Source organism: Dasypus novemcinctus, chromosome 19, assembly GCF_030445035.2.
Source record: "Dasypus novemcinctus isolate mDasNov1 chromosome 19, mDasNov1.1.hap2, whole genome shotgun sequence".
NCBI classification, from domain to species: domain Eukaryota; kingdom Metazoa; phylum Chordata; class Mammalia; order Cingulata; family Dasypodidae; genus Dasypus; species Dasypus novemcinctus.
Genome location: NC_080691.1, coordinates 40579812 through 40599532, shown reverse-complemented (window position 1 = coordinate 40599532; position 19721 = coordinate 40579812). Strand labels below are relative to the sequence as shown.

General features: G+C 42.8%; 1 protein-coding gene and 1 pseudogene across 12 annotated transcripts in view; one reads left to right on the top strand and one right to left on the bottom strand.

Annotated features, from left to right (window-relative positions):
• The window catches only part of SFI1 (SFI1 centrin binding protein), a 132600-nt gene that overhangs the window by 60658 nt on the left and 52221 nt on the right, over positions 1-19721 (bottom strand). For all 12 annotated transcript variants that reach the window (XR_011646530.1, XR_011646531.1, XR_009181886.1 and 9 more), the window contains one exon: positions 1608-1718. Coding sequence is in view for 6 of the 12 variants with exons in the window: in XM_058281691.2 (XP_058137674.1) it covers positions 1608-1718 (111 nt within the window). In the remaining 6 variants the exon portion in view is untranslated. The remainder of the gene's footprint in view (positions 1-1607; positions 1719-19721) is intronic.
• LOC139437022 (EF-hand domain-containing protein D1 pseudogene) lies at positions 8643-12849 on the top strand (annotated as a pseudogene).

Here is a 19721-nt window from a genome sequence, read left to right as displayed (position 1 = left end):
ACACAATGTAGAAGATACAATGTTTAGTAGAAAAAAAAAAAAAAAAGCCCTAAAAATGTGTATTTGATATAATTGCAAGTTTTTACTTTTTTCTCCACTTTCCCCTGGGAATGTGAATGTCAAGGATTAAGATTCTTGTTTTTAAATTTTTTTTCCTATTTTCTTAATGTCCTATGTTGGGCACATATTTTCCTCCATGATCAATATAAGTTAAAACAACTTACTGTTTAAAAAAAAAACAGAATGGATGTAAAATGTCTTTCAACAGATGAATAAGCAAAATGTGGTATCTGCATACAATGGAATATTCTTCAGCCATAAAAAAGAATAAAGTTTTAGTACACCCTACAACATACCGAACCTTGAAAACATTATGCTAAGCTAAACAAATCAGACACAAAAGGACACATATTGTATGAGTCTATTTGAAAGAAATACCTAGAATAAGCAAATTCATGGAGACACAAAGTAGTTTAGAGGTTACCAAGGGTCAGTGGAAGGGGGAATGGGGATTTTAATGTATGTAGAGTTTCTGTTTGGGGTGATGAAAATGTTTTGGTAATGGGTGGTGCTGATGGTAGCACAACATGGTAAAATGCAATTAATGCCACTGAATTATATACTGAAAATTTTAAACTGGCAAATTTTATGTTTTATAAATATATATTAATATTTTTAAAAAAGAAAAAAAAAGAGTAGGGGGTAATGATGACTGTTGGCAGGCTGAAAGGTGGGTGGACAGGGAAGTGGATATGGCTCAAGCAATTGAGCTCCTGTCTATAACATGGAAGGTTCCAGGTTTGGTTCCCAGTGCCTCCTAGAGAAGAGGAGCTGGACAGCAAGCTGGCACAATGGGCTGACGCGGGAAGATGATGCAACAAGGATAAACAAAGGGAATACAGGGAAACGGACTTTGGCCCAGTGGTTAGGGCGTCCGTCTACCATATGGGAGGTCCGCGGTTCAAACCCCGGGCCTCCTTGACCTGTGTGGAGCTGGCCATGAGCAGCAATGCACGCAAGGAGTGCCTTGCCACGCAAGGGTGTCCCCCGCGTGGGGGAGTCCCACGCGCAAGGAGTGCGCCCGTGAGGAAAAGCCGCCCAGCATGAAAAAGAAGGAGCAGCCTGCCCAGGAATGGCGCTGCCCACACTTCCCGTGCCGCTGTCAACAACAGAAGCGGACAAAGAAACAAGATGCAGCAAATAGACACCAAGAACAGACAACCAGGGGAGGGGGGGGGGAATTAAATAAATAAATAAATCTTAAAAAAAAAACAAAAACAAAGGGAATACAATGGAGATGCAACAAAGCAGAGCGCTGAGGCAGCTCAAGCAACTGGTTCCTCCTGAAGTTTGGTTCCTCCTAAAGAGAAGACAAGCAGACACAGAATAACACACAGAGAGCAGACAGTGAACCCAAAAGGAGGGGCGGGGGGAGAAATAAATAAATAAAATAAACCTTAAAAAAAAAAAAAAGGCAACTTTGGAGAATAAGAAAGCGTGTTTAGAAATTTAAAATTATTTAAAAAGACAAAACACAACAACAAAAAACAAGGAATAGTTGAGAATGTGAATCAGCAAAACTGAATTAACTTAACACAAAATCTGACCTGTAGTGACAGTCGGCCCGAACACAGAGTTTCCACTCTCGATGGGAAACCCACCACTCTTCTTTCCATTCTCCAAAAACCTTCTGAAGCTGTCTCTGTTCATAGTAAGATCTAAGGCGATGAAAAAAAAAAATTCAAGAGAGATGTTGGAGCTGTTTGTATATATAAAATTTTGGAAGCTTATGCCTTTTTCTTTTTGGCAGATGATGTAATTAATTTTTTTTCTTTTTTTTAATTTATGAAGTATATCACTCATACATAAACACACATAAACAATAAGTGTACAATAATAGTTGTGAACTTATAAAACAAACATATATAACATTAAACAGGACTCTCGCACCTCACCCTACCACTAACACCTTGCATTGTTGTTAAACCTTTTTAACTAATGATTAAAGAGCATTGTCAAAATGTTACTACTAATCAAAGTATTTTCCCCCAAGCACACCCATTATTATCTTTATATCATTTATATATGAACATACATAAACAATAAGTGTATAGTAAAAGTTGTGAACTTACAAAGCAAACATGCATAACATCCCACAGGGGTCCCATACATCAACCCTACACCAACACCGTGCATTGTCATGAAATGTTTGTTACAAATTATGAACAAATATTGTCAAAATCTTACTACTAATTATAGTCCTTATAGTATATTGGGAGTATTTTTCCCACAACCTACCCTATTATTACTTTTTAAATATAATTTTTATGACCGAAGTTGAAACCTATAAAACAATCACGCACATGTGCAGAATTTCCAAATAACACCCCTAAATCAACACACCATACTGTGATGGAACATTTGTTACAAAGGATATATCATCTGATTATTACCATATCCATAGTGTATATGTGGCATACATTCTCCACACTGTCCCATTATCAACACAGTACATCTTTGGCATAGATACAAGAACATTATATTATTACTGCTAACCAGACCATAGGTCACTCTAGTTCTGTCTTTCCCATGCTTCTCCACATTCCCACCACCCTGCAATAGTGATGTACATTTGCTCTAGCTAACAACGGACACTCTTACATCTGTATCATCAACCACAATTCTAATCCACCTCTTGGTTTACTGTGCTATTCTGTTCCTAGACTATTCTCTAGCATTCTGTTAATTGGCATTTTATACCTAGACTACCAATTTTAGCCACATCTCTATTTACAAACTGTTATTATGTGTTACCATCCACTCTATACATTTCTACACTTTTACAGTAAAGCTAATTAAAACTGCTACATACATTAAACATCAGTAGTCCATCTTAGTACTCCTCTTATCTTCTTTAAGAATCCACCAACTACCACCAGGTCTTGAAGATATTTTCCTAAAGCTTCTTCTAGAAGCTTTATGGTTATTGATTTTATTTTTGGGTATTTGATTCATTTTGAGTTAATTTTTGGATAAGTTGTGAGACAGGGATCCTTTTTTCTTCTTTTGGCTATGGATATCCAGTTCTTTCAGCACCATTTGTTGAATGGACTATTCTGCCCGAGCTGTGTGGGTTTGACAGGCTAGTCAAAATTCACTTAAGCATACATGTGAGGGTCTGTTTCTGAACCATCCAATTGTTTCCACTGATCTATGTGTCTGTCTTTATGCCAGTACCATGCTGTTTTCACCATAGCTAGGTAATATAATTTAAAGTCTACAGAGGAGAGTTCACTTTTCCTTTTTAAGATGTTTCTGGCTATTCAGGACTATTTACCTTACCAAATAAATTTGATAATTGTGTTTACGATTAAAAAAATGCTGGGGGACTTTTTATTGGGATTGCATTGAATCTGTATATCAATTTGAGTAGAAATGACATCTTAATGATATTTAGTCTTCCAATCCATAAGCATGGAATGTTCTTCCAGTTATTTAGGCCTTTTTTGATTTAACACTGAGTTGCAGTTTTCTGAATAGAAGTGCTTTACATTGTTAAGTTTATTTCTATTTGAGTTTTATCTGTCATATTTTATTTTCACTCTTTTGATACTTTTAGTTACTTTTATTGATATAATCTTCATTTCTAGACTCTCTTCTAGGCCTCTCTCTTTTCTTTTCAGGCTCTAGCACACCCTTTAGCATTTCCTGAAAATCTGGTCTCTTGCCTAGAAATTCTCTCAGTTTATGTATATCTGTGAATATTCTAATCTTGCCCTCATTTTTGAAAGACAATCTTGCCAGATATAAGATTCTTGGCTGGAAGTTTTTCTCTTGTCATATCTTAAATATATCACACCACTGTCTTCTTGCCTTCATGGTTTCTGGTGAGAAATCAGCACTTAATCTTATTGGGTATCCCTTATATGTTATGCATTGCTTTTCTCTTGCTGTTGTCAGAATTCTTTGTCTTTGGCATTTGACATTCTGATTAGTATGTGTCTTGGAGTTAGTCTATTTGGATTTTTTCGGATGGGAGTAAATTGTCCTTCTTGGACAGGGCTATCCATGTCCTTCAACAGGGCTAGGAAATTTTCTACCATTATTTCTTTAAATATTCCTTCTACCCCTTTTCCCTTCTCTTTTCCTCTTGTACACCATGACACATGTTTGCACATCTTTTGCTATCATTTAGTTCCCTGAAGCCTTGTTCAATTTTTTTCCATCCTTTTTTTTCATCTGTTCACTTTCAGAGGCCATTTCTTCAAGCTCACCAATCCTTTCTTCTGCCTCTTCAAATCTGCTATTATAAGATTCCAATGTTTTTAAATTTCATTTATTGTGCCTTTCATTCCTATAGGATCTGCTATTTTTCTATGTATGTTTTCAAATTGTTTGTGCTCATCCAGTGTCTTCTTAATATCCTTAATCTCTTTAGCCATCTCATTGTATTTATTAAGGAGATTTGTTTGTACACGATTAACTATCTCAATTCCTTTATGTCATCTGGAGACTTATCTTGTTCCTTTAACTGGGCCATAGCTTCCCGTTTCTTGGTGTGGATTGTAATTTTTTGTTGGTGTCCTGGCATCTGGCCTACTAGAGTATTTGTTCTGGGTAAATTTTTCTCTTTAGATTAGGGCTTCCTGCCCTCTCTCCCTTGCTGGTTGTGCAACAGGAGCCAAGAATGTGGTTGGTGCTATAAGCTGTGGAGGCTCAAGCAGCCCTCATTACCCCAGGGACCAATGAAGCTTCTCCCAACTTTCTCCTTGGCCAGGGGTAGGGACAGAGTCATAGCTGTGTGGAATAATCCAAGTCGTGCAGGCCTAGACAGACTGATGAAGCTTCACATTCCTTTCTCCCCTGCCTGGGGCAGGGATGGAGCTGCAGCTGTGGGCAAAAATCTATGGCAGTGCGGGTCCAAGATTACCACAGTTGCCCTGATAGACTTCTGATTATTCAGTCTGTGCCAGTCAAATGTACCCACAGTTACCTGGATAGGCTGGTGCAGGGCCTGCCAGCCTCCTCCCTCCTGGAGGTGGGGCTGATGCCTAGGCTGGGGCTTCAGGCTAATCTGGGTGAAAAGAAACCAGTTCCTACCATCACTGATTTTTGGTCAGCCTGACTTCCCCTCACACTGGCAGCAGAGTCAAAATGGTGGTTACCAGACTCTTTTCAACCTGGACAAGTTCAAACTTTAGCTGTTCTTAGGGTTATACTCTAGGCAGCTGAATCCACTAATCGGTAGCTGAAATCAGTGGCCAACCATCGCCTCTTCCCATTTTTGGGAAATGGAGCTTCAATTTCGAGCCACAGAATAGCTCCTGGGGCAGCTTGTGCTGCCAAAGCAGGATGATCGCCAGCCTCCGTGGTTTGGCTGGCAATTTCCCAGAGAGGCTGGCACAGGTCACCCCAGCTTCCTCCCTGCCAGAGGTGAGGCTGGGGCTTATGCTAGACCTGCAATCTGATCTGGATGGAAAGAAGTGAGTCCCTACAGGCTATGATTTTCAGTCTGCCCCGCTTCACCTCATGCCAGGCACAGAGTTAAGATGGCAGCCATCAGCCTCTTTCTAGCTTGGACAGATTCAAACTTCATTTGTTTTCAGGATTATACTTTAACCCGCTGAAGTTAATCATCAATAGCTGAAGTTGGTGCCCAACCATCTTTTCTCCCCTGTTTCTGGGAAGTGGAGCAGCTCTCGAGGCAGCTTGTGCCTCCAGGGGAGGATGGGCACCGGCCTCCGTGGCATAGAGCGCTACTTACGAATCTTCTCTGCAGATGGGTAGTCTCCTCCTTCCATTCCTTCAAGTATGTTGCAGGATGCTCTTCTAGTCTCCTGGAGCCCCTAAACAGGTGCTTCAGCTAGCTCCAGATAGCTCTGGGTGTTTACTAACTGCCCTGTAGCAGGAGCTGACTCTAGAAGCTCCTTTCTCCTCCACCATCTTGCTTGTAATTCTCTCATAACTTTTCGAAGATAACATGGTGGCTTGTTGGTTTTTAATATTTTTGTCTGCTTACAATACTTCTTCTGAGTTTCTTTTTTACTGAGTGCTTTTGGTCACTGTCTCATTTTGTAGACTTCCTTCAAACGTCAAGAGATCCTTTTTGGTCTGTTCATATTTAAGAACTAGGCAGAAAAAAGCTTATTTTAGAAATTTCTATTTGTATCAGTGTGGGGACTACAGGGCTTGCCATAGGATTTAGGGCCAGAGACCAGGCAGTTTCCCTGGGGTGACTCCAGCTGTCAGAATCTGATGTTTTTTTCCTTTTTGTTGATCCCCAGAGGAGAGGAACCCTGCAGCTACCTCGGGTGGAGTGGGGTTGAGGCAGGGAGGTGGTGGTTATATGCTTGGCTGCAAGCAGGGGAAAATGAGATGTGACACTCACTCTTTGAGTATGTAGACCCTAATTTAGAAGCCTCTCTGTTAACTTGCCTGCTTATTCTGGAATCCACTGTCCCTCTGGTTCAGCTTCTCCAGAGATAACTGCAAGCCTCTGCTTGGGTGAATCATGCAATCTAGGGCCTCAGTGCTTTTTGCACAGGCTTGCAAACAATCCTGCATTTTCATCTCTGCCCAGGGCTCCCCCCTTCCCAGACCCTCTCAATCCCATGCCCTCCTGGGGTCTGTGCCACCAGCTGGTTGCTTTTTGACCTCTCCCACCACAGAACATTTGGTTCTCTGCTTTCTCTGCTCTGTTTAAAAAAAAAAGGCATAAGCCACAGTGCCTCCTAAAAGCAAGACAAACAAAAGGAAAAAACACCTCTCACTGGAGAGCAGATGTAGCCCAGTGGTTGAGCACCTGCTTCCCATACACGAGGTCCTGGGTTCAATGCCCAAGTACCTCCTTTAAAAAAAAAAAGACGACTTCTAGACATTAAAAATATGACAGCAGAAATGGAAAACATGATCAATAGGGAAAACAAAAGGTTTACTGGCCTCATAGGCCATGGTAAGAACTGTGGCTTTACTTCCAGCGGGATGGGAAGCCACGGGATGTTGACAGAAGAGTGAAGTGATGTGACTCATTCAGGGCATGGTTGAGAACAGACTGACTAGGACCAAGGCTGGAGGCAGGAGGCCAGTGAAGAGGCTACTGGAGTAGCTCAGGGGAGAAACGATGGCTTAGACCTGGCTGGGAGCAGCTGGAGGTGCTTAAAAGAGGTTGGATTCTGGACACATTTTGAGAAACTGAGGCCCAGGGAGCCAAGAGATGGACCATATCCACCTCACTGAGCAATCAACTAGAGACAGGGTTGCAATCAAAACTCAGGTCCCCTAAATTCCAGTCCAATACTTTCCTCTATACCCTCCTACCACTCAAAGGACTAAAAGGAATACAATGTAAATTTTTTAAAGCAGTGTGGCAGACATGGCTCACTGCTCCCATTTCCTTATCCGTGTCCACTACAGGGGCTGGACTGGTTTCTTTTCCAAGCCACTCTTGCAGTCAAAGGTGGCCACTTGACTTATCTCTGGCCTTAGACAGAAACAGAATGCACCTGGGGCTGCTAGGACAGTTGTGTTTTTCTGATATTGGAACAGCTCAAGCTGGCACCACCCCTTTCCCACTCTTTCCTGCATGAAGCCAGAACAGCCACCTTGCAACTATGAGGACAAGGGGCCAACATAGCAAAGATGGTGACCTAGAAAGATACAAAAAGCCTGAGTTATTGATGGCAACACTAAACAGCTGAACTATACCAGTAACTGTGAACCTCCAGAGTGCTTGTGAGAAAAAAGCAAATTCTAACTTGTTTAGGTCATTGTCAGACTTTCTCTAACTTACAGACAAGTGCATTGCTAATTAATATAATCAGCTTTCCTCGAGTACTTGGACTATAAATGGGTATTATTTTAAAAGAGGTTCTTAGTCAAATATGGGTTAAATAAATTTAAGAAGGGAAACGACTTTGGAAATAGTGGTGACAGCAAGAAAGTTTTTCAATCTCTGAATCCCCACAAAACACACAAAATAACTTTGTAGCAAAACCAAAATCCCACTGTTTTAGTTTGCTGAAAGCTGCCAGAAGGAATATACCAGAAATGAGTTGGCATTTACAATGGGGATTTATTAACTTATAAGTTTATAGTTCTGAGGCTGTGAATATGTCTAAACCAAGGCTTCATCAGGTGATGTTTTTTTCCCCAGAGGACCAGCTGCTGATGGTTCAGGATTCCTCTCTCATATGGTGAGCACATGGCAGCATGCGCTCATCTCTCTCCTCTCTTCTGAGCCTTGTTGCTTTCAGCTTCTGTGTTCCATTGATTTCAGCTTTTGGCTCCCAGGGTGTTCTGGGAGTTTCTCCATGTGCTCCTGTGTTCTCTGGGGTTTTTTCGCTCTATTTTCATCCATTTATAAAGGACTCCAGTAAGAGGATTAAGATCTACCCTGGGTCATGCCCTACCAAAGTAATCAATTAAAAAGATCCTACCGACAATAGGTTTATACCCACAGGAACGGATTAGCCCTAAGGACGTGATTTTCTAGGGTCTGCAAAAGCTTGAAACCATCATGCACAGTTTCTTCCAAGAAACTGGTGTGACAGCATCAGTTTGCCCAGAAAATCATTCTTGCTTCCACTGGCTCTGCCAAGGAAGTGGGCAAGATCATCCCTGAGCTGAACAGGAAGCTAATTGGCATGGCCTTCTGCGTTCCCATCCCCAATGTGTCCATCATGGATCTGACCTGCCGTGTGGAGAAAACATCTAAATATGCCATCAGGAAGGTGGTAGAGGGAAGCACACATGGTTCACTGATAGAGCAGCATCTGTCTACCACATGGAGGGTCCAGGGTTTGATCCCCAGGACCTCCTGGCCCATGTGGTGAGCTGGCCCACGTGCAGTGCTGCCGTGTGCAAGGAGTGCCATGCCACGCAGGAGTGCCCCCACATAGGGGTGCCCCATGAGCAAGGAATGCACCCCATAAGGAGAGCCGCCCCGCTCTGTGAAAAAAGCGCAGCCTGCCCAGGAGTGGAGGTGCACACATGGAGAGCTGATGCAGCAAGATGATGCAACAAAAAAGAGACGCAGTTTCCCAGTGCCACCAGATAAAGCAAGCGGATGCAAAAGAACACACTGTGACTGGACACAGAGAGCAGACAATGGGAGGGAAGGGGAGAGAAATAAATAAATCTTTAAAAAAAAAAAAAAAAGAAGGTGATGGAGCAGGTGTCAGAGGCCCCTGACAGTGCATCCTTGGTGACATGAGGACCATGTTGTCTCTCGGACTTTAAGTGTCACCCACTCTTCCACCTTTGATACTGGGTTGTGCAAAGCCATTAGCAACCACTTGGTCAAGCTTATTTTCTGGAATGAGAATGAACTTGGCTACAGCAACAGGTTATTGGACTTTATGGTCCACATGGCCTCCAAGGAGTAAGAAGCCCCTGGACCACCAGCCAAGCAACAGCATGAGGGGAAGGGAGGGCAAACACCTACTGCTGACTCTTGCCCCACCTTGATCCCCCAACACACCAAGAATCTCCCAAACACCACAGTTTCCACCCTAGAACCCTGAAGAAGGGGAGGGGCTTAGGGAACTCCACCTTGTCTTGCACCATCAATAAAGTACACTGTACCCAGCCAAAAAAACCCAAAAGCAACACAGAATAAATAAATCTAAGTGAACAGTGACTGTGTAAAATGAGAATGATGTTTAAATACATATAGAATTAAAATACATTATAACAATAGCATATGAACAGGCAGAGCTCACATGTACTAAGGACATTCATTGCCTTGTCTGGGAATCGGGTAAAAGGACCAATGAGGGGACTTCTGGGAAGATGGCATCAGAGTAGACAGGCAGGGCTCAACTCTCTTACAAAAACAACAAAGAAAGGGCAAAAAAAGTTGTTGGAGGTCAGCAGACCAGGACAGTGATGCACAACCCCTGGGAGGGCGAAGGACGGAGAGGAAGAGCCTAAAATGACTACTGTGAGTAATTAAACCCCTGCGGCAGCCAGAAGTACACCCATCCCCCACAGTGAAGGCGCACAGCCTGGAAAAACCCATGGCTCACTGCAGCCAACTGAGAGGGGAACAGATCTCTTCCTCCCTATAGAGAGAAGGAATGGCAGAGAGCAGAGAGTGGCTTCTCTTCAGTGAATTTGGCCAGCAGAGACAACTTTGAATCATGGCCCTGGCCAGACCAGAATTACAGGCAAACAGAGGTTGAAAGAAACACCTCTGTGAAAAGGACTGCTGACAAGTTCCATCTGCTGGCCGGATGGAAAACATCAAGGAGAAAAATCGCTGTAGGAATCTCTTGTTCCAGCCCCTTGGAGTATAACTATGCCCAATTGGTGAGTCCCTAGCCCAATTTTGTTAACTCAAGCTGGGCAGTTTTAAAAACTCAGAATACGTTGAACAGAAAATCAAAGAGAAGTTGTGAAAAAAAAAGAACACTAGGCAAGAGAAAGAAATTAAAGAAATTAAGAGCAAATTCACAACATATTCAGATGCCAAACATCAGCAAAAAATCAAAAGCCATACTAGGAAACAGGAAGAGATGGCCCAGACAAAGGAACAAACAAATATTTGGAAAGTTACAGGTTTTAAGATAATTAATCAGTGATAATCAACCAAATCTCCAAAACCAATTCAGAGTTAAAGAAGACATGACTAAAGAAATAAATAATATTAAGAAGACACTGGGTGGGAAACGGACTTTGGCCCAGTGGTTAGGGCGTCCGTCTACCATATGGGAGGTCCGCGGTTCAAACCCTGGGCCTCCTCGACCCGTGTGGAGCTGGCCATGCGCAGTGCTGATGCGCGCAAGGAGTGCCGTGCCACGCAAGGGTGTCCCCCGCGTAGGGGAGCCCCACGCGCAAGGAGTGCGCCCGTGAGGAAAGCCGCCCAGCGTGAAAAGAAAGTGCAGCCTGCCCAGGAATGGCGCCGCCCACACTTCCTGTGCCGCTGACGACAACAGAAGCGGACAAAGAAACAAAAGCAGACAAAGAAACAAGACGCAACAAATAGACACCAAGAACAGACAACCAGGGGAGGGGGGGAAATTAAATAAATAAATCTTTAAAAAAAAAAAAAAAAAAAAAAAGAAGACACTGGGTGAGCATAAATAACAATTTGAAAGCCTGCAAAGAAAAGTAACAAAGCCTATGGGAATGAAAGACACAACAGATGAGATTAAAAATACATTAGATGGGAAGCGGACTTGGCCCACTAGTTAGGGCGTCTTGTCTACCACATGGGAGGTCCGCAGTTCAAACCCAGGGCATCCTTGACCTGTGTGGAGCTGGCCCACGTACAGTGCTGATGCACACAAGGAGTGCCCTGCCACACAGGGGTGTCCCCCACGAAGGGGAGCCCCATGCACAAGGAGTGTGCCCCATAAGGAGAGCGCCCAGCGTGAAAGAAAGTGCAGCCTGCCCAGGAATGGCGCTGCACACATGGAGAGCTGACACAGCAAGATGATGCAACAAAAAGAAACGCAGATTCCCGTGCCACTGACAACAGAAGTGGACAAAGAAAGAACACACAGCAAATAGACACAGAGAACAGATAACTGGGGTGGGGGGGAAGGGGAGAGAAATAAATAAATAAATATTTTAAAAAAATACATTAGAGGCACATAATAGCAGATTTGAATTGATGGAAGACAGAAATAGTGATACTGAAGACAGAGCATCTGAACTTGAAGTGACAGGAGAACAGAGAGAAAAGAATGGAAAAAATGGAACGGAGTCTCAGGGTACTGAATGACACCATGGAACACACAAACATTAGCATTATTGTGTCCCAGAAGGAGAAGAGAATGGAAAAGGGACAGAAAGAATATTTGAGGAAATAATGACCAAAAATTTCCCAACCCTTATAAAACACATGGAAAGACAATGCACACCAAACAGAATAAATCTGAAAAGACCTACTCCAAGACACCAACTCCAAGAATGACAAATATCAGAGATAAAGAGAGGATTCTAAAAGCAGCAAGAGAAAAGTAAAACATCATAAACAAGGGAACCTCAATAAGATTAAATGCCAACCTCTTACCAGAAACCATGGAGGAGCAAAGAAAGTGGTATGATGTGTTCAAAATACTGAAAGAGAAAAACTGTCAGCCAAAAATTCTGTATTGGGCAAAACTGTCCTTCAAAAACAAGGGTGAGGAGCACACCGCCCGCCCCATCCCACGCTGGCTCCTGGTCCTGCCACCTGCTGCAATGGCCAGCAAGGAGCTGGGGCACCAGCTGCCGGGCCGGCTGCAGCGCTGGGGGTCCCCAGCCTGAGCTGTTGACCAGGGCGCCCACCGGGGGTGCCGACGCCAAGCTGAGCACGCAGCTGAACCAGCGCCTGGACAGCACCGAGGACACATCGCAGCCCCACCACCACAGGGTCTGCAACCCCTACACCGAGTTCCCGGAGCTCAGCTGCCGCCTCATCAAGGACCTGGAGTGTAAGTTCAAGCTGTACGATGCCAGCCACAATGGCACTTTGACCTGATGGAGATGAAGCTGATGATGGAGAAGCTGGGGACTCCCCAGACCCACCTGGGCCTGAAGGGCATGATCAAGGAGGTGGACGAGGACTTTGACAGCAAACTCGGCTTCCGAGAGTTCCTGCTCATTTTTCACAAGGCCGCAGCGGGGCAGCTGCATGAGGACAGTGGACTGATGGTGCTGGCGAAGCTCTCCGAGGTCGATGTCACTCTTGAGGGTGTTCAAGGGGCCAAGAACTTCTTTGAAGCAAAGGTCCAAGCCTTGTCATCTGCCAGTAAGTTTGAAACTGAGTTAAAAGCTGAGCAAGATGAGTGGAAGCACAAGGAGGAGGAGAAGAGGCTCCACCGGGCAGTCTTCCTGGAGCTCAAGGCAGCTTTCAGTACCTAGTCTGGCTGACCTTGACCCGCGTCCACAGCTGTGCCTCACCAATGCCCCTGGGAGAGAGGGCCGTGCCTCCTCCCCCTGGCAGCCCCTCACTCTCACGCCCACCGAACAAGGCAGCCTCTTTAGACAGCCTCACTGGGGTGGTCCTGAGCTGGTCCCAGTGCCTCTGCTCCCCTCTCTTCTGCCTTCGTTCCTCTGTCCTTCTCAATAGTCAGAACCCCCTTGTCTCTTCTTGGCAACCTCTGCTTTTCTCTTGTCCCTTTACCATTCCGTGTCAAAGTGGTGTGCTGTCACTGGTGCAGACACTTCTTTCTCTTGTGGCCCTCCTAGTAGATAGTACAATCCCTGGAGGGCTATGATTGTAATGTTGTCCATTTTCTTGGGTAATTCTTCTCTGCATTCCTGTCCTTTCTTTCCCGTCCAGCTCCCCTCTTCTCATTCTTTGCCTGATTTGGCTGCTCGCTCTGGCATCTTCTCTCCTTAGGTGCCGCTGGGGTTTAAGGGAGGCCAGGTGGACCACCACGCATCCCCTCTCCACCAAGGGAGTGGCGTGTTCCTTAGGCGGGAAGAAAACCGAAAACAATGGGAAGTTCTGTTCCTTCCCATCTGCCTTCCTTGTTTGCCCTTTAACATGCCCCTGGAGTCCACCTTCTTCATTCCCCTCTATTTATATTTTCCCATTTCAGCCTCTTTTTCCACTTTAAAACACCAGGTTACTTAATTGTAAGAATGAAAGAATAAATAGAAGTAATATTACCAAGTAGAAATCCTGTTCAAACAAATAAATTTAAAAATTTAAAAAAAACAAAAACAAGGGAGAGTTTGAATCCTACACAAACAAAAACTGAGAGAGTATGTTACCAAAACACCAAGTGATACTTAAGGGAGTGCTGCGGCCTGAAAGGAAAGAGCAAGGGCAAGAAACTTGAAGAAGAGTGTAGACATTAAAATTATTAGTAAGGATAAGTTAAAAAGTAAAAAAGACAGACATTAGCAAGATATAACAACGGAAAGACAAGGGATAAAATGAATGAAGTAAGTAATGCATTTATAGTAATAACATAGAATGTTAGTGCCTTGAATTCTCCAATCAAAAGATATAGTCTGGGGAGCAGATGTGGCTAAAGCGTTTGAGCATCTGCTTCCTAAGTGGGAGGTCCTGGGTTTGGTCCCCAGTGCCTCTTAAAAACAAAACAAAACAATAAAAAAACCCACAAAAAAACAACAACAAGGAAACAAACGAAACAACCAACTCAGGGGAATGGCTCAGTGGTTGAATACCAGTTTCTTGCATACAAGGTCCTGGGTTCAATTCCCAAACCCGGTACTTGAAAAAAAAAAAAAAAAAAGAGCCATCTATATGCTGTCTACAACAGACTCACCTCAGATGTAAGGACACGACCAAGTAGAAAATGAAAGGTTGGAAAAAGATATTTCACCCAAATAGTAACCAAAAAAGATCTGGAGTAGCAGTATTAATATTGGAGAAAATAGATTTTAAATACAAAACTGTTATAAACTGTTATAAAGGATGAAGAAGGTCATTATATATTAATAGAAGGGGCAATTCACCAAAAAGAAACAATCATAAAGAATATTTATGCACCTAACCTGGGTGCTCCAAGATACATGAGGCACACACTGGCAAAATTGAAGGGAGAAATGGACATCTCTACAATAATAGTGGAGACTTCAATACACTTCAGTACTTGTTGCATTGGACAGAACATCTGGATAGATGATTAATAAAGAAACAGGGCTTGAATAATATGATAAATGAACTGGACCCAACAGACCTTTATAAGGCATTACACCACAAAACATCAGGATATACATTCTTTTCAAGTGATCATGAATCCTTCTCCAGGACAGACTAATTATCAAATTTATCTGGAAGGGTTAGAGGTTCCAAATAACCAAAAATGTCTTAAAAAAGAAAAACAAAGTTGGAAGACTGTCACTTCCTGACTTTAAAGCTTATTATTTAGCTACAGAGGTGAAAACAACATGGTACTGGCATAAAGATATACAGATTGACCAATGGAACCAAACTGTGAACTCAGAAAAAGACCCTCACATCTACAGTCAAGTGATTTTTGACAAGACTGTCAAGCCTACCCAGCTGGGCCAGAACAGTCTAGTCAACAAACGGTGGGTGCTGGGAAAACTGGATATCATATCCAAAAGAAAGAAAGAGGTCCCCTATTTCAAACCTTTTAATAAAATTAACTCAAAATGGATAAAGGATGGGAAACAGATGTGGCTCAAGCAGTTTGGCTCCCATTTACCACATGGGAGGTCCAGGGTTCAATGCCCAAGGCCTCCTGGTGAAGGCAACCTCGCCTGTGCTCTGAGCTGCCCTGCGCAGGAGTGCCAGCTGATGCGGAGAGCTGGTGCAGCAAGATGATGCAACAAGAGGCACAGGAGAGACAGTAAGAAGATGTAGGGAGCTGAGGTGGTCCAAGAGAATGATCACCTCTTCCCCACTTAGAAGGGTCCCAGGATTGGTTCCTGGAGCCGCCTAATGAGAATACAAGCAGACACAGAAGAACACTCAGTGAATGGACACAGAGAGCAGACAATGCGATGGGGTGGGGGTGGGGGAATAAATAAATCTTAAAAAAATGGATAAAGGATGTAAATATAAAAGCTAGAACCATAAAACTCCTAGAAGAAAATGTAGGAAAACCTCTTCAAGATCTTGCAGTTCTTTGGGACTTGGAGCTGCCCTGGATGGTGCTTCAGGGGCAATCACTGGACATTGTAAATCCTCACAGGGCCCACTGGATGGAATGGGGGAGAGTATGGGCCATGATGTGGACCATTGACCATGAGGTGCAGAGGTGCCCAGAGATGTACTTACCAAATGCAATGGATGTGTCATGATGATGGGAATGAGTGTTGCTGGGTGGGGAGTGGTGGGGTGGGGGTGGTGGGGTTGAATGGGTCCTCATATATATTTTTTTAATGTAATATTTTTACAGAATCAATAATAAAATAAATAAATAAAAAAAAAGTTAAAAAAAAAAAAGATCTTGCAGTAGGCAGTAGTTTCTTAAGCCTTATACCCAAAATATGAGCAACAAAAGAAAAAAAAAATAGATAAGTGGGATCTCCTCAAAATTAAACACTTTTGTGCTTCAGAAGACTTTGCCAAGTAAGAAGGCAGGCTACTCAAAAGGAGAAAATATTTGGAAACCACATATTGATAAGGAGATAAGGAGATCATACAACTCAATGATAAAAAGACAGGCAATCCATTTTAAAAAATGGGCAAAAGACTTACATAGACATTTCTCCAAAGAAGAAAGACAAATGGACAAAAAGAACGTGAAAAAATACTCAACATCAGTAGCTATTAGGGAAATGCAGATAAAAACAACAATGAAAAAGAGGTGTGATATGTGGGCATTTTCAGGACTTGGAGTTGTCCTGAATGATATTGCAGGGACAGATGCAGGACATCCTGCCATAACCCACTGAATGGACTGGGGGAGAGTGTAAACTACAATGTAAATTATAATCCATGCTGTGTAGCAGGGCTCCAAAATGTACTCACCAAATGCAATGAATGTGCCACACTAATGAAGGAAGTGTTGATGTGGGAGGAGTGTGGAGGATGTGGGAAGAGGGGTATATGGGACCTCTTATATTTTTTAATGTAACATTTTGTGTAATCTATGTATCTTTTAAAAATAAATTAAAAATACGTTACAAAAACTACAATGAGATACTATCTCACCCCTTATAGAATGGCTATTAATTAAAAAAAAGAAAACTACAAGCGCTGGAAAGGATGGAGAGAAAAAAGGAACACTCCTTCACTATAGTGGGATTGTAGAATGGTGCAGTCTCTGTGGAAGGAGTATGGCAGTACCTCAAGAAGCTGGATATAGAAATGCCGTATGAATTCAGCAATTCTGTTACTAGGAATAAAACCAGAAGACCTGAAAGCAAGGATAAAAACTGATGTTTGCATACCAATGTTCATAGCAGCATTATTCACAATGGCTAAAATATGGAACGAGCGCAAGAGTCCATCAACAGATGAATGGATAAACAAAATGTGGTATATACTCACTATAATGGAATACAATTCATGTAAGCTGTAAGAAGAAATGAAATCGAGATGTGAATGCAACATGGATGAACCTAGAGGATATTCTGTTGAGCGAAATAAGCTACACACGAAAGGACAAATATTGTTTGGCCTTGCTAATATAAACCAAATACTATCAGTAAACTCCAGAAGGTAACTCTAGAGCAGGGGTTCTTAACAAGGGGTCCATGAGTTTGAATTGAAATTCAAAAAACCATGATTCTTAGAAAGAAATAAAGAAAAAAAATTAAGGCAAAATAAATTTAGTCAAACTAAAAAAAAACAAGCCATTATTCTTATGGGGACATGTTGGTGCAGGTGTGATATATTTAATAAATAATACACAGTACAGTGTGGACTTAGTAAGGGGTCCATGGTTTTCACCTGACTGGCAAAGGGGTTCATGGAACAAAAAAGGTTAAGAATCCCTGTTCTAGAGTACAGGTTACAAGAAAATAAAATGTGGGTTGAGAATGGGAGCTTATGCTTAATGCACGTAGCATTATTAATAAGGTTAATTGTAAAAGTGTGGAAATGAATAGAGTTGAGAGTAACACATTATAGTGAGTATAACTAACACTGCTGATTTATAAAAGTGATTGTTGCTGAAAGGAGTACTCTGTGGCCAAAAATGTCAATTGAAATGAAATTAGAGAATAACGCAGGGAATGTGTAACAGTGATCTCAGTGGTAGATGGAAACTGTGGTTAATAGTATAAATAGAGAATGCTCTCCTTTTACATGGTGATACACGGGAAAATTACAACGAATGTAACTTATGGACGATAGTTAATAGTAGTATTGTATTATTTTTTGCAGCAATGGCAAAGAAGATATACTAATCCTAGGGGACATTTGGAGGTATAAGAGGATATGGAATTTTTCCTTTCAGGGTAAAGAAAATATTCTAAAATTGACTGAGGTGATGGCAGCACAACTGTGATAAAATGAAAGCCACTTCGTGTATACTCTGAATGGATTGTACAAAGCATGGGGCTGTATAACCCAGGGAATCCAGAGGTGGATGATGGACTGTGGTTAAAACAGAATATGAGAACATTAAAACAATAAAAAATACATAACACTAATATAGGGTGTTAATAAGCGAGTGGATTGGGGTAAAAACATACCAAATATTAGATACAGGCTATAGTTTGCAGTAATATTTTGATGATGCTCTTTCATAGTTTATAACAAAATGTCTCACAACAATGCAAGGCATTGGTGGTGGAGAGATGTATGGGAGCCCTGTATGATGATATGTATGTTTGTTTTGAAAATTCACAAATTTTACTATACATGTATTGTTTATATATTCATGTATGACTGATATACTGTCTACCACATGGGAGGTCCATGGTTCAAACCCCGGGCCTCCTTGACCCGTGTGCAGCTGGCCCATGCGCAGTGCTGATGCGCGCAAGGAGTGCCGCACCACGCAGGGGTGTCCCCCGCACAGGGGAGCCCCACGCGTAAGGAGCGCGCCAAGTAAGGAGAGGCGCCCAGCGCGAAAGAAAGAGCAGCCTGCCCAGGAATGGCGCCGCCCACACTTCCCATGCCGCTGATGACAAAGAAGCGGACAAAGAAACAAGATGCAGCAAATAGACACAGAGAACAGACAACCGGGGGAGGGGGGGCATTAAATAAATAAATAAATCTTAAAAAAAAAAAAAAGAAAGAACCAATTAACATTAGACTCTGATAAGTTACAGGTACACATTATAATCTTTAAGGAAGTCACTAAAAGAAGAGTTAACGAGTATGTCATTTCTAAGCTAAAAGAAGGGGAAATAATTGAATAAATAAAATAATTGAATAAAACAAAACCAAGAGACCTCCAACAATGGCAAGCTAGGCAACCCAGGTCAACTCTCCTACTGAGAACGAGAGAAATAAGGAAAGAAAATATGTGAAGGTGGTGGAGAGCTACCAAGAGGTGAAGACCGACAAGGACAAGGTCCAGGAGAAGGAAAACCGGAGCAGTGGACTCTGCCACCTGAGAGCTGTGGCCGGAAGGGTGGTGGCCACAAGGGGAGCTTCATGGTTAAAGACACACAAACAGGGAGGTGGGGAACAGCACAGCCCCTCACAGGCACACACACACACAAAATCTGAAAACACACAAAGGGGAAGTTTGCTTGCAAGCTAATCAAGAGACCTGGGGTGATGTCCAGATTAGGAACAACACACTGGTCAAGAAATGAAATGGGTTTAGAAAGAGAAGAGGGAGAGAAAACACATAACATCTCAGTTTAAAGAGAAATGACATTGTCAGTGGCTGTCAGCTCAACCTCCAAAACATTGCACGCGCGGCCCATTCCCTCCCTCTCCACTGCTGCTGCTCCTGTCTGAGCCCTGATGCCTTTTCCCTGGACCACTCCTCCTGCCTCCTCCACGGTTTCCCTCACAGCTGTGACTCCCTCTCGCAGGTTAGCACACTGCAGCTGAAGCCAGTTGAACAGGAAATCGGGAGCAACCTCAGGACAATCTCCCTCCCTTTGCCAAAGTCCATTTTTTTCCCCCACGTTCTGCCCTACATCAAGTCAATTTGCAGGTCTTGCCAGAGCCCTGAAAGAGCTCATTTACTTCTACAGACAAACGCTTTCTTCCCAAAGAAGGTTTTCAATACCCTAGCTTACTTAAAAAAAAAAAAAAGATTCCTTCATATCCTCGTTCAACTAAGAAGTACTAAGTTGCCTACTATGTATTAGGGAATGTTCCTGCCTGCTGGAGATGGGGAAGGGACAGGTGAGGAAAGGAACACGTGCCATAATAA